The 16,331-nt window shown below is 41.1% G+C and overlaps 1 protein-coding gene across 1 annotated transcript; it reads right to left on the bottom strand.

Annotated features, from left to right (window-relative positions):
• Positions 1-1,294: 1,294 nt before the first annotated feature.
• Positions 1,295-12,606, bottom strand: LOC139448759 (fucolectin-like). The gene is made up of 4 exons (XM_071230299.1): positions 12,546-12,606; positions 5,621-5,830; positions 4,540-4,770; positions 1,295-1,527 (listed from the first exon to the last, which is right to left on the bottom strand). The coding sequence occupies exons 1-4, from the start codon at positions 12,604-12,606 to the stop codon at positions 1,295-1,297; spliced, it is 735 nt and encodes a 244-aa protein (XP_071086400.1).
• Between the last annotated feature and the right edge of the window lie 3,725 nt (positions 12,607-16,331).

Genomic DNA, 16,331 nt, shown 5'->3' with positions numbered 1-16,331 from the left:
TCTGATTAATGTCTCAATTTGTATCCATTGCCATTTGCTCACGAATGGGCTTAGAACATATATTTCTGCAAAACTATCACTCACCAGTCATTTTGTATTAAAAACTTTGTGATGTGTTGAAACATTAGGCACTGTTGTAAATCAGTTCATTCAGCAGTGAGAGAAGATTCTATTGACTGACGGAGGACGGACAGATGACATAAAGATTTCCAACAATTCATTTCATACGCCCAATTGGATGGAAAGGCCTCATGAGCTAAACCAAAAAAACAATTACTTCATTTTTAATATTTGTATCATACACGTTGTGATACTGTACAGTGGCCTAAACTATACTTCATGAAAAGCATCCTCGCAAATACGACATTGTGACCAACTAGCCCCCAGGATAAACTACAACATATTTGGTATCGTAGAATTCACAGCGTTTGTCACTTTTATTCGGTGCCAGGGGATATATTGTACACTGTTCTTGTTACAGTGAAGGTATGACATCAGTAAGTGACGAGAAGATCTTCATATTTTATTGCCGCTTTAAACATTATACTTGACATTACCACCACCACCACCACCAACAACAACAACAACAAATCGAGCAGGTGCTTTTGAAATACTCGATAAATGAATGACATCGTTAAATGCCATTAATAGCCTTACGAAATGGGGGTTCGCGGTTGCCAAACAGTGTCTGTTGCCAATTGTTCACAACTACGGAGTCATGCCACGACTAACTGAGTCAGAAGCACAACGGAAAGTTACAGGACGAAAATCACAGTTGGTGAGGTGATGTGAAATGGGGTTTAACGTCGAGTCCAAGATTATTGCACTTATATAGCGTGTGTGTGTGTGGCTGCTTGTACTAGTCCGGACTGATGACGATTTATAGTGCTAGCACACTGAGATACCATGCCGCAGTTTAACACGAATACCCCACTCATACAGTATACTGACTCCGAGCCGACCAGTCCTTGTTTTAGTCCCTTAATGCCGAGCGCCAGACAGGGTAAAAACAAGTACCATCTTTTAACGTCTTTTGGTATGACGCAGCCGGGGATCTTACCCAGAACCTTTCGTTCTCCGGGCTGACGCTCTGACGCTAGACACAGTGGCGGTGAATCACAGTGGGCAGTAGCCAGGGTGTTCAACGTGTCACAGAGCGCCATCTCTTAACAACGGAAGAAAATACCTGGTGCAAGTGCGTGGTAGCATATTGACCCATTGTCTTGACATTCTACAGATATTTCCCAATGTCATAACTCAGCAACATAACGAATGACCTCTCAACATTTATCTTTCATCCTGAAAAACTGTAATACTTCCAGTTAGTGTCACTGATAGTATCACCAGATCTACCAATAAAAAGTTGACACGTCACACTACTAGCTGACGTCATCGTCTGAAAAGCGTCACAATCTATGTCTTCCCGGCACCGCTGGGCACATGCTCGTGTAGATTCGACGACGGGCAGGTCAAGCGGCACCTCGGAGCGTTTCAGTCCAGCATTCAATGTAAATTGCAGCCAGTAATCTAGAGACGGTGTAAAAGTTTGAAATTTTATCACAAAATATAGTTTGTAGTTTGAATTTGTTGTTTATCTGTTTTCCTAAATAATACATCATAAATACTTCACGGGCGAATAATTCACCCGTGAATGCACATGGCCGCGGTGTCATAATGACGCGTGTATTGTCAGGCAGTGAAATGAGGGCGTGTGTAATTCACGGAAGTTAAAAGAATCCTACTTGTACATGTGTGAGTGAGTATGGTTTTACGCCGCTTTAAGCAATATTCCAGCAATATCACGGCGGGGGACACCAGAAATGGGCTCCACACATTGTACCCATGTCGGGAATCGAACCCGGGTCTTCGGCGTGACGAGCGAACGCTTTAACCACTAGGCTACCCGACCGCCACTACTCGTACATGAGCCTTGAGCAAAACCCACCGCTGCCTGATCATGATACTGACACAATGTGTGGAGATAGCAGCAAAACTATGTCACATGCACGAGAAATGCCAATGTAACGTGAGTGCTCATTGGTCAGTGGTCAAAGGTCAAAGTCAAAGACGTTTATTGTATCAAAGGCTATCGGCCCATATACAAGTTCAGATAAATACAGTGGGTGAGAATTTACAGATTGGGAGATACAACAACAAATATATAAATATAACATTCATTTAACAATCGGTGATAATCATGAGGACTTTCTTGGGTGAGGTAATTAAAATTATGAATTTCCACTCAACATGTTATTTCGTAGTTCCATCCCATGTTTTACAAATAAAGACAGTTTAAACATTACATCGGCATCATTCGATGACAAAATAGAAACAAACGCTATTCTACTCGACTTAGATAAGAAACATTCTGGTATATATTATTTAGTACGTAATTCTGCATAATAAGGACATTGTATTTCGTCTTCTATTGCAGAGTTACAGAATGGACAAATTCTTTGTATTCTTTCAAGTGATATATTCCGTCCATAGTTAATCATAAGTTTTGACAAGCCAAGTCTGTATTTAATATATCCATTTCTTAGGTGACTATTTGTTAAAACTGATAGATATTTTTTCTGGCTCTAATAGAGTCTTAAATGTTCTGTACAAATCATAACGTGAACTGTTTTCCAAGTTGCATTGCCACCCTTGATAAAACATATTTATTGTTATTTTACGAAAATCATTTAGAAATAAATGTTGATCACCAACAGATTGGTTAAGCCATATATACCCATATCCTTGTGAGAATAATAGTGTACTGATATGCGATACCCATGTAACCTTACCGATACTATCTAAATGAAAGAGCATGTTATAAGCTTTTTTCAGAAGCCTATGTTCTGGCATACGGATGATATTAAACCAATATTTTAAACACTTTATTTGTGAATTAATGTAAAGTGGGTATCTTCCACATTCTCCATATATCATATTATTTGGTGTTGCTATTCCAACGCGAAGAAACTTTTTACATGCCAGTAGGTGAATTCTTTCTAAACATTCATATCTTCGGTAACCCCACACTTCAGATCCATACACTAAAATTGGCTGTATTTGAGTATCAAATAATTTGAAAAATACTTTTGGAGTAATAACTCCAAGTTTATGTGAAACAGACATTATATAAAGTAAAGCTCGTTTCCCTCGCAGTGATAAGTCAGATACACATTTGTTCATATTTAGTGTTGAATTAAACATTATGCCGAGATACTTATAACCATTAACTACATTGTTTCAACCCTGGTATCCCTCTCGCCGGAAACAGTCCGGAAACAGGCCGAGGCTTGATTCGGTGGTTAAAACTAGCGGCTACATTGCAAAGCGGCCGTGTGAACTCACGGATGATGGAGGAACGTGGTGTATAGAGGCCGTGAGGGTTTCTACATCCTACAGCGACCCGTGAAGATCCGGGGTAGAATAGGTCTTCAGCAACCCATGCTTGCCGTAAAAAGCATGTCATGATCATCGTATCCCACTTTCAGAGTTTAATGCTCGCTTGGTGTTGTTGATTGGACGAAACAAGAAATTCAGGGCACCCTCACATGAAGAATCATGTCAGACAACAGATCCAACCACCCTCGCTCGTTTGCACACATTTATTTATCTGATGATCCTCTTGAGAAGCATGTCAAGACTCATGATGAAAACAGGGCATTCCACAGTTTTCTTTAACGAGCCAAGTATGAGAAGCATCATCTCAATGTCAGTGTTATGTTTGTTGATGGTTCTGTACTGCTGGGCGGTAGAGAAATGAGTGTCAACCAAGCGAAACGTCGTATCAAATGGGCCCAGTCCTTCGCTTGGATGAGTGTGAGTGAGTGAGTTGGGTTTAAAGCCGCTTTTAACAGTATTCCAGTTACATCACCGTACTTCACTGTCAGCTTAATGTGGGAGGAAAGCCCGAAGAGATGCAGGTCTCAGACGTTTACCACTTCGGTGAAACCCATGAGCGCGTGTATGGTGCTGACAAACCTAGAAACATAATCGGGCGAATCGGGATTCGAACCCACAATCATAGGTTTCTGGCGTGCCCAAGGGACGCAACTCTGCACAGCGAATCGCGACACCTTAGACGACTGGGCCACCGGTGCCCCCCTTCACTTGGATGAAGTCGGATGGCCCTAAGAGTGAAACAGAAGGCTTCCTGTTTGCTGCTCAGGACCAGTCAAAGTGTGACTCGGGTTTGTTGCCAGGAATACAGCAATTCTGACAATCAGGGTAATACAGATGCAGTGTTGGGGAGTCTTCACATTCTCCGAACAGTTCTCAATTGGTTTGACAAGGAAGCGCTTCCTTCGGAGAATTCGTCACATTCGCTATGTTGGCCCCGCGTAGAGGGGTCAAGGGTATTGAGCTGACGATGAGCCTAACCAGCCTGACTGTGCCAGGATCCCCCAAACCCTCTTTGCTGCATTTTTTATTTTAATCTGTACATCTGTACATCGTCACTGAACTTCGCCTGATTTGCGACTTGTTCGCTGTACATGGGACCACGTGCCACCAGCGCCCACATATTATAGATAAATCATTACTTACTTCCACACACGTGAAGACCTTTAACCTTGACCTCGCTTACATCAAGAGGTCGCTCGTCAGATGAATCCATAGTGACCTTGACCTTTCGTGCTGTAAATGTCTCATTACATGCTATGGTATGGGTGGCGAATTGGGTGAAACTCCCCGGGTAGTAGTGACAAAGTCGCGTGACTTGTGCTGAGGGCAGGTGATCAGATGTGAGGTCAATTGTAAAGTTTCGGAATCGGCTATCTGGAGAAGAAATAATGATTAACACAAGCAAAATTGAAGTATCCTCTTTGATTGTTTCTTCTTTTACGCTGATGCAATGTTTCAGCTGTATCAGTGAACAGTAGTGAAGTTGCTGAACCGATTTTCTCGAGAAGAGGTATTGATCAAGGAAACAACGCACAACAGATAAAATACCCACATGTTTCAAAAGAATGTATAGGTACTATATTTTGGTTCAAACCTTTACTGCCAATGCTTCTTTAAGTAATAAAAAAAAATGACTTCAATTCTCAGATTCGCCCTGATTATTTTTTCCAGTTTTCAATTTCTGGATTAGGCTTTTTCAATTTCAACAAAACAAGACACAAAACACAAATATTCCATTGATGGTAGTCACTTTTGAGTGTGGAAGCCGGCAGTCAGTATGGTTTAACACCGCTTTCTGCAATATTCCATCAATTTCACGGCAAGGAACACCGTAAATACGTTTCACACATTGTACCCATGTGGGGATGAGAGAACGCATTAACCACAAGGCTATACCATCTCCCAAGAAACGTAAAAAGTATCAACGACAGATTGTATAAAGTAACAACGAAAGTATGTTAGTATATATCATTTGCATTTGGAACTGGCCGTTTAAGTTCGTTTTCGAGATGCCGAAATCACATAGACTGGTCAGAATGCTTCGCTCATTCGTACCAAACATTTAGAAACTTCGACACAGATTTAGTGATTACATGCGATCTCCTATAATAGGTTGTCAGATCATCGCTCAAAGAGTAAAAGATTCCAATAAGATTGTCTCTTTTATTATTTCCAGATACCGATAACAGCAGTTTATTATAGAAAATTATGCCTGACTACTTACTGCAACAATTTCTGCTGGTGATGGTGACACTGGGTATGGTGTAGGAGTTAAGGAGATCCACTTCCCACCAATGATAGGGGACTGCCACCACTGTGTCTGAGTGAAGAAATGTAGTTTTGTTTCCATCCACAGCGTGAGATGGTGGGTAGATCTCTCGGTAGGAGTCCTGACTGGCTGGCTTGTGGAGCGCCACGTTCGAGAAGGTGTAGACTGAGAACAGACACGACCAATGTTAGAATAGGTAACCGTCAAGGCCATTTAAGATTAGTGTAAAGCCGGGGTAGCCTAGTGGTTAAACCGTTCGTCACGCCCAAGACCAGGGTTCAATTCCCGACATGGGCACAATGTGTGAGGCTTTTTTTGTGTGTCTCCCGCCGTTATATTGCTGGAATATTGTAAAAGGGGCGTAAAACCATACTCACTCGGTCACTCGAACATGGTTCGGGTGGAAGGAAAGCTTAAAGTGGCCAAGCCTGATTATGTTTACTGTGAAATAAAGGGTGCACTCACAAGCCAAATCCCGGATTCAAACCCACGACAAAGCTAAATGGTCCAATAGGCCGCCTGTAAAGTTGAAAACATCGACAATACTTCACGGTGTTGTGTACTACATTCCAGAATCACCCGTGAAAACATACGGCTGCTTTGGGGTGTAGTCATTATTTTAACCAACGAATCAAGCCACGACCTGATCCGAACAAGAGGAAAACCCACCTTCATTTCATTTCCACGTCCCCCAGGTTCACCGTATTTCGTTATGATGTATTCACTGTTAATTGAGGTACTATTGCATACAACCCAGTGAAGTTCTGACGATGAGCTCAATGTCCTTCCCGATGTGGTAAGCGACGCTCTGATTGGTCGAATGAAAGGTCGTCCTGACGTGACCCGTAATGAGATGATGGAGATGACTTGGAGTCAACTTAGAGTATCAGTTCCACATACTTCACTTGGAGAGATGGCATATATCAGCAAACCCACGGCCTCAAAGCCCTTACAACCCACCTGAACGACTTCAAAATTGAACAAACTCCAAGCAGGTATCAACATGACTCCAACCATCAGCCAACCGCAATGAAGGCTGTTACATTCCCTCTGCGAACAATCAACTCATCAAAGACTCAAATCATCAGCCAACCGCGATGAAGGCTGTTACATACCCCCTCTATACCATCAACTCATCAAAGACTCCAACCATCAGCCAACCGCGATGAAGGCTGTTACATACCCCCTCCATACCGTAAACTCATCAAAGACTCCAACCATCAGCCAACAGCGATGAAGGCTGTTACATACCCCCTCCATACTGTAAACTCATCAAAGACTCCAACCATCAGCCAACCGCGATGAAGGCTGTTACATACCCCCTCCATACCGTAAACTCATCAAAGACTCCCACCATCAGCCAACAGCGATGAAGGCTGTTACATACCCCCTCCATACCGTAAACTCATCAAAGACTCCAACCATCAGCCAACCGCGATGAAGGCTGTTACATACCCCCTCCATACTGTAAACTCATCAAAGACTCCAACCATCAGCCAACCGCGATGAAGGCTGTTACATTCCCCTTCCATACCGTAAACTCATCAAAGATTCAAACCATTAGCCAACCGCGATGAAGGCTGTTACATTCCCCCTCAATACCATCAACTCATCAAAGACTCCAACCATCAGCCAACCGCGATGAAGGCTGTAACATTCCCCCTCCATACTGTAAACTCATCAAAGACTCAAACCATCAGCAAGCCGCAATGAAGGCTGTTACATACCCCCTCCATACCGTAAACTCATCAAAAACTCCAACCATCAGCCAACCGTGATGAAGGCTGTTACATACCCGCTCCATACCGTAAACTCATCAAAGACTCCCACCATCAGCCAACCGCGATGAAGGCTGTTACATTCCCCCTCCATACCGTAAACTCATCAAAGACTCCCACCATCAGCCAACCGCGATGAAGACTGTTTCATACCCCTGTGTACCATCAACTCATCAAAGACTCCAATCGGTCATAATCCTTTTGCATATACTAATGGCTTCACCTGTTGTGAAGGTTTACCTTATATCACCCATCTACTCAACTGTATAAATACCGCCTCATACCTGTATAAGTTTGTCAATCATAGTTGACTCACTTGCTGGATAAAGGTGTCAGAACCTACACCGAAACGTCGCTCCTAATTAATTGAAATAAGGAAGTTGTTCATCCATATATCTTATCCTTACTTATTATGTATTTAATTTCCTAAAACTTCATCTATGTTGAATTCCGTGATGGTCAGTTTATCAATAACGCTAAATCTTACACTTCCGGGCAAAGGAATGTATTCAATTGAAAATGTGATCTTACCAAAAGATTATCAAACGTTACTGGACTGAAAACAGTCGCCGAAACAATGCAAACGTAAGGTCCAAAACTCAACTATGATAACCGTATCAAACACATCACTATGGAATAACAATTTCTTGTTTGTTTCATTTTTAGCCACCATGTACTTTTTCTTTTGCCCGGCAGTTTCTTTTATTGTCAGTAAAACATCAGTTGCAGAGCCTACTATGCATGGCTATCTATTCGCTGCGGCTTGTCAATTTGAAAACTTTATTTATATGATTATTTATATAAATTTATATGGGAGATCAATGTTAATGTGTGCCTTCAAACTGGTACCAGAACATGGATTTTCTCATGTATTGTATGTGCAAACAATACATAAATGTTTTGCTTGGTCGAAGATAATGATTTCTGTTGATACTCACAGTCTCGTGTGTTTGAAATATGTGTGAGGCTCCATATTCTCCACTCCTGGCATGTTTAACAACAGACTGCGTGTTTTACATAGGAATTAGGCACAAATAAATTCCAATGCAAATATGAGAAACTTTTCAAAGGATTATCGAACTGCATGTGCATGACATTGTTTACGCTGTCCTCCCTTCTGACTAATCAGTTTCACCTGTCATGTCGATAGGCCTCAGACCACAGACCAAGCAAAATGGCGGCGCCCAGACAAGACGATCTCATCGATAATGAAGATCTGTATTGTCATAAAACGGAATTTACCTCGCGAAGTGCACTTGAGCATCTTGATTAAAAAGAGGGAAAGATATGAAAAATATCTGTCGACGCCCAGTTGATGGTACTTGAACCGGATGTCGATATCGTTACGGGATTTTGATTATACAATGTATTTACTCGATAGTCCAGCCAAATATAACTCCATAATTCCAACTGAGTTCGGCAAGGGTGGGAACTGAACTTTTAAAATATTTAACTTCCGTGCTTCGGGAAGATGGTTTCTACTTTTGATGATGGAACATTTTTCCAAGATTGGCAGATTACGTGTTATCGCACCTAGCGGGTTGGGATATTGCTCATAATATCAGTCATTGGTTTGTTAACATGCCACTGTGGCTTGAAGATTGCCAAGTGCGGACATAAACAACAAACAAACTAATTTATTCATCATGTTTCGTTTGGGACTTATGGTTTTGTGAAATAAAAAAGACAAAGATGGACATCACGTATGTTTAGTAGATAAACCTAATCTTTTTTGTAAATTTAATGTAGTCCCACTTGAGAGAAGATACCTCTTATTTGATGACATGTATCCACCAAGTCAGCGTGCCTGGCAAACCGATCCCGTAAGTCGCCTCTTACGAATAGCATGCTGGGTTACTAAAGGTTACACACAACCAAAAAAAAATGTTTTCCCATAGACCTCTAGAGTAACGTTATATGTTTTTTTTAAATAACTAAGCATTCAACAGCTATTACCTGTACGTGTGTGCACAGTTTGGCCTTAGAGCAGCAATAAAAAAATAAAAAATGACTAGCTTAGCTAGCTCCTTTTCCGAGTACAGGAAGCTAAACACACCACCCCTAGTTTCGCACCAAATGTCACCTACTTGAAAATAGCTGTGGTCACATTCAGCATAAGTCATCATTTTGAAAAAGACAGTACTAAATATAGAAAAACATGATAAGTTTTAATAACTGAATGGATGTTCATTTGAAAGACATAAAAATATTACAGAATATCCTCCAATCACAGCCTGCAGATATCTCTCGATCTGCAATGAAGGCTTGCTACGAAAACCGCACTGTCCAAACTGGTTCTGATTTGGTGTAGTAGAACCTGAAGACCTGTTTTAACCCGAATCTTCACGGGTTAATTGTTCTCAATGTCAGAGGGTCAACAGTCGGGTCATCATTGATTGTGAAGAAATAAAATGAATATTTGAAGGTTAGCACTTCATTCTATTATCTACCTATTAGTTAACTTGATCTTCGATTGCAGACATCCGAGATTTAATCAAACGGAGATCGACAACTGGGAGTAACGCTCCCACATATGTTGTGAAAATAAATGCTGACCTAATGCTAATCTAAGGACGAAAACCGATCGACACATGAGGACATTGATTAAATATTGAAAACTACAGCTCTTTCGTCCTGGTTTTCCAAGTAAAGGTACAATAGAGTGACTTAGGTACCGACAATTTGAATCATGTTGGTTTCTATCTCTCAAAACAAATGTGAAGATCCGGGATAGAATAGGCCTTCAGAAACCCAAGCTTGGTATAAAAGGTGACTATACTTGTCGTTAGAGGCGACTAACGGGAACGGGTGGTTTGGCTCGCTGGCTTGGTTAAAGCGTTTCATCGTATTCCAATTGCGTGGATCAATGCTCATGATGTCAATCACTGGATTGTCTGGTCCAGGCTCGATCATTTACAGACCGCCGTCATATAGCCATCTTCCTGAGGCAAGAGAGTTAACTGACTATAAAAGTCCAGTTTCCACCCTTGCCGAACCAGGCTAGTATTATGGAGTTACATTTTGCGTGGACTAACGAGTCTATGCATAGTCAAATCAAAATGGCGCACCGAAATCGAAATCCGGTTCGTACACTGTCGTACAGATTTCGGTCGATGGCAGGATTTGCAAAGTATGTTCACCGCCAACTCGTTGTCAGCAGTTATTTTCCAAATGTTTTCATGTTTCTAATCAAGGTGCTCACGTGATTTGATGCATTTCGCGATGTAAGACCCGTTTTATCAGAATATAGATCGTGATTGTCGATCAGATCTAACTGACCGGGCACCACCATTTTGTGTGAAGCAAACGCAAGTGATACGAGTGGTGGAATCTGATTGGTCCATAGGAGAGGCTTAGAAGGGACATGACTGGTAATAGCCACTGGTGGCGCTACGATCGAGCCCAGTAATACTAGCCTAGTGCGTCAAGGGTGGAAACTGGACTGTTAAAGTCAGTTAACTCTCTTGCCTCGGGAAGATGTCATATAGCTGTAATATTGCAGCGTGCGGCATTAAACTACAAATAAACAAACAAAAAACAAAACAAATGTCTGACTCATCTCTCAGAAACTGTTTGTTTTATGTCTCTTTATACAGTATATCCGTCATCTCACCGTGTGTCAGCTTGATGCTGAGGGACAAAACACTACTGCTGTTGAGTTCTGGTATGGCCAGGGACACGGGGACAATTTCGTTTAAGGCGCCGCAATTCGCTGTTCACAGTTGCCTTCTTTAGGCGTGCCAGAAACCATGATCGCACCGATTATGTTCCAAGGTTGGTTAGCATCATACCCCTGCTCGTACGTCTGAGATCTGCATTACTTTCCTCCCACAAGCTGACATATGATATTAACTTGTCCAAAGCGGTGTTAAATGTGCTTTTTCAGTATCTAGTTCTATGTCTCTCCCCACAAATACCTTATTGAATCTCATCGCATTATTTTACTTGACATCTGCTAAAAAAACATTAGAACAAAGGACATGGCAACATCATCCAAATATTTAACGTAAAGTAAATCTAAATTTGTGTTTCTGTTCGTGACAAAGGCTTTGGATATCAGCAAAACATAAGTTATCGTGTGACATCTCAATTCTGATATGATAAATACCTGGAACCCATTCACCAGTGCTGTTTTCTGAAGTGACGGCACCGTCTCATTACCACCTACTTAACACAGATGTTCCCTTCCTGTGTGTGATTTGACAGGAGGGCTAATTTAACGCTGTTTGATTCGGGCTTAAAACGAATCCATGGAAGCTAATGGTCCTTGGTATTTATCGTATTAGAATGCAGGTATTACACTCCAGTTATTCGAAGATTCCTACATCAAGGTATAAACGGAACACCATATGAAGGGACAAGTAAGGACCCGTTTTGACCACAGGACCTATGAGCAAGTCTTTGGACCAAGCTGACTATCCTACTAGATGTGAGGTGAGGTGAAATGGGGTTTAACATCGCGTCCAAGATTATTACACTGAGTCTTATATATGATGCCGATTTACAGTGTTAGCACACTGAGATACCATGTCGCAGTTTAACACGAGTACCCCACTAAGACACAGTGTACTCTCTCCGAGCCGACCAGTTCTTGTTTTAGCCCCTTAATGTCGAGAGCCAGACAGGGTAACAACAAGTTCCATCTTTTGACGTCTTTTGGTATGACGCAGCCGGGGATCGAACCCCGGACTTTCCACTCTGGAGGCGGACACTCTACCACTAGACCACAGATGCGTTTCTAATTACGAGATGTAGAAGACATCAGACATTCAATGAATGACATCTTATGTCACAGAATTGCTCACACATAGGGCTTTTTTAAGCTGAAAAATAAATGGTGCGCCCATTTGTGTCATTCATGTGTACTTGAACATGCCAGAATAACAAAACTTGATAGTGTATGAAAAAAGGTTGGTTGTCAACCATGTGATCGTATCTGGTAATTGTCATACCAAAGTGTTCTGTTCTGTTCATACAAGCAATGGCATTTCTGGTGAGCCAACAGTTGCCCTTACCCTACCTCGTGCTTTCGTTAAATACATACATTGTAGTTTTCCACATAAATTTTACATAAAACATAATATGCTATGTATAATACTCACCGTTTTTTACCATAGTTGTATGGACAATACAAAACAGGAACCAACTTTGCAATGAACCCATCTTTACCCTTCAGACAGCAACCACACAATATACACTTTCGCCCAGCGGAGCAGTAATGTATTTTCTGTCATCAACCAGTAGCAGGCAATCAAAGACACAAGAAACTTAATATAGCTGCAAACAGTGACATAGGTCTCTAAGTTATACTTCTACGTATTGGATTATCCACTTTGACATATATGGAAGGGGAGGGGGGGACCATTGCATCGAGTTTATGTGAAGTGTGTTAGGAGGTACAGCAACCCTGTATATTCCTTCGCTTGGATGAAGTCGGCTGGCCTGCAAGCGGAACAGAAGGCTTTCTGTTTGCTGCTCAGTCACTTCCCACCAATCTCCGTCAATGTGTGATTTTGCATTAAAATGTAAATATGAAGTGTAGGTTATGCAATGGATTTAATTGTCAGTGGATGCCCAGCTTGGGCACAAACACAGTATCTTAAGCGACATGATGGTGTAGCTCGATCATTTTATTACCGTCTTTGCAATGATTGTGGTTTTGACACAGAGGTCCAACAACAAACCTTAAACGGCGTTAAACAACAAACAAACAAACAAACAAACTAATGTGATTAACAAGATTCAGGAAAAACATGGCAAATATGCAGACCTTGCTATCGACATGTCACGCTTGCATCCCAAGTACCAAGTTGTCCGACTCCCCATTGTTCTTGGTGCCTTAGGTTTGGTACCTCCCAATCTGTTGACTGACATTGGGAGAGTACCCGGGTCTGCTTCAAGGAATACTGCCCTTCTGACAATAAGGGTGAGAAGTCCTGTGAGAAGTCCCATTCGCTGTCTGGGCCGCGTGTAGAGGGGACAAGGGCCTTGAGCTGATGATGAGCCTATAACCAGCCTGACTGTACCAGGATCACCCAAACCCTCTTTCCTGCATTTTTTATTTTAATCTGTCCATAATAATAATACAATAATTTTCACTTTTCGATACTGAATATCATGCTCAAAGCGCATTTGATTAACGTGGAGGCTCTTCATGTCAATGCTTATTTTGTGAATTTATTCAAAATTCTTTAGAATAGGCCTGTTTACAGCCTTGGACATATCCATCCCAACAAACCGGATCTTGTCCTTTTTTTCAATCCAGTGAAATCATTGATATCTTTAATTTTTCTGTCCCTTTTGACGCCAATGTGATTGACAAGATTCAGGAAAGGCATGGCAAATATGCGAACCTCTCTTTCGAAATGTCACGCATGCATCCAAAATAACAAGTTGTCCGACTCCCTATTGTTCTCGGTGCCTTGTGTTTGCTAATAATACCGACGACTACAGTGGGGCTTCCAATTGACCTCTCTTGAACTTTGTTTCGAGAATACTCAACATGGAGACAGGGGTCATTGTGGTATAGGATGAGCAATGGCGATAAAGCAGGGCACAGTATTAAGCCATATTGTTGACGCGATTGATACAATAAAGACTAGATCATTGATGCGTGAATTGCATATTGTGACTACATGTTGACATTTTTGTTTCATCTTGTTATCCTATTTTATATATTGAATACGTGATATTTTAACAGAGCCTTTTTCAATGTCTGTAGAACTGACCACTGATGAAAAAACATATTACATCAAAATATTTATATAATGATATGATGACTTGTCACCTCCTGGTCAAATAACAGTTTAATTTTCATTTGGTTCATTGTATTATGTTTTTAAAACTTATTTTGCCTTTTGCCACAAACCGACTGTTTTAGTTTCTGACTAGTTTGTAGTGTATACGTTCAATTTATCCTTCCTTGTTACTGTCGCCGAAAGTTAGTTTGTCGTGTATTTATTTAAGAAATTAACGGTGAGTAGGGGTTTGTTTTTTGTTTTTTTCTACCTGCATTGTTTTAAGAGTCGTATATTTCTTGTATGATATACCAACATTATGTAGTCTCTTTAAGGATGATGATAAAATGTGCAAGTTTTAAATATAGTGTTATATTCAACTTTAATATACTAGGAATATATCACCATGGGTAATATGATCAAAATAATATATAAATTATTCCCCAAAATATTGAAAAGAAATATTGCCTCGGGATTAATTAGTCACAATTGTTCGCCCCGCACGTGTCCTAAAAGGTTTGTAAGAAAGAAAATTTATACAATGCTTGAAACAGTTACCAAAACAATATTCTAGTTCTAACAAAAGACTTGTTTTTCAACCCTATCGTTTATCGCATCTTCCATCAGGCGTGAAGGAGGCAGAAATTAATGTATTTTTGTACTTTTGTTGAAAGGATGCGTGTTGAGTATCTATTGTTCATTATATGCAAAGACTTTGTGGTACAAAACATACTTCACATAACATTCTTGTCATTTCACATTACGCATGATGGAAGAACTGACTGATCACCCTATTTTCAATATATCGAGTCATGTTCAGATATCTGGACTAACAACTGATCAGGCTGTTTAGATTAACGATGGTTTTTGAATAAATGGGATACACGTTGTTATCCGCCGCCACGAAAGTCTGAGTGTCGTAGAAAACGAAGTGAGTGAGAAAGTCAGAAATAAGAAAATATAATCTCCAATACCTGGCAAATGGAAACGGCATGAATGACGATTGAGAGAATATCCTCAAACGTTGAAAGTTGAAACAAGAAAGAACAGTGACGTAAACAGAATGACGTTGAACACATATTACTTCAGCAATATCTCCAGGTCTGCCACCACCTGGGTCGCTGACTGTGCCATAAATAACTAGACACACATCCACTTCAACATATGGCTCCATATCTACGAATTCACATCAAAACTCACAACTCCAAATCAATATCCTCACATCCACATCACAGCAAAGACGTCCGTACTCCAGATCCAATTTCCATATCATTAACATCCACAATCACAGTTCCATATTGACATCCCCATATTCATATGCTCTAGTCCACATCCATAAAAACGTACACGTCCACGTCAATAACAACTTACACGCCCACGTCCATAACAACTAACACGTCCACGTCCATAACAACTTACACGTCCATGTTCCCGTCCACGCCCACATCCACTGCTTCATATCCACATCCACATAAACTCCACCAACTTCACATTCACATACATCCCCTCACTGTTTTCACATCTCCACATCTACATCTGTATCAAGAACTTCACATCCACATTAACGGTTTCACATCCACATCACCTCCTCCGTGTTGTGATAGGGCGTGTGCACTGAGAGCAGAGGGTCGGTGGCTCGATTCCCTGGTCGCGCCATACCAAAAAGACGTTAAAAGATTGTTTTGAACTGACATTAAGTGGACAAAACAATGATCGGTCGTCTCGAAGTCGGTAGGATCTGAGTTGGGTATCCATGTTAAACCGTAGCATGCTGAACTAGTGTCTGAAGTCGTACAAGCAGCCAAACACACATAAACAAAGCAATCTTGCCCTTAACGTTAAGCCCAATTTTAGCTAATCTCATCTTACCTCACATACAAATCCCCACGTCCACACCAACATGCACACATCATTACATCCCTATATCCACATTTAGCTGTACATCCACATCCAAATCCACATTGAACGAGTTATAGATCATGATCAACTGCTCTACACGTCCACACCAAAATGCAAACATCACCACCTCCCTATATCCACATTCAGCTGTACATCCACATTGAACGAGTTATAGATCATGATCAACTGCTCTACACGTCCACACCAACATGCACACATCACCACATCCATATATCCACATTCAGCTGTACA

This window comes from Haliotis cracherodii, unplaced genomic scaffold (assembly GCF_022045235.1).
Source record: "Haliotis cracherodii isolate W230 unplaced genomic scaffold, xgHalCrac1.p SCAF_10, whole genome shotgun sequence".
Classification (NCBI taxonomy): Eukaryota; Metazoa; Mollusca; class Gastropoda; order Lepetellida; family Haliotidae; genus Haliotis; species Haliotis cracherodii.
This window is presented reverse-complemented; position numbering and strand designations above follow the sequence as displayed.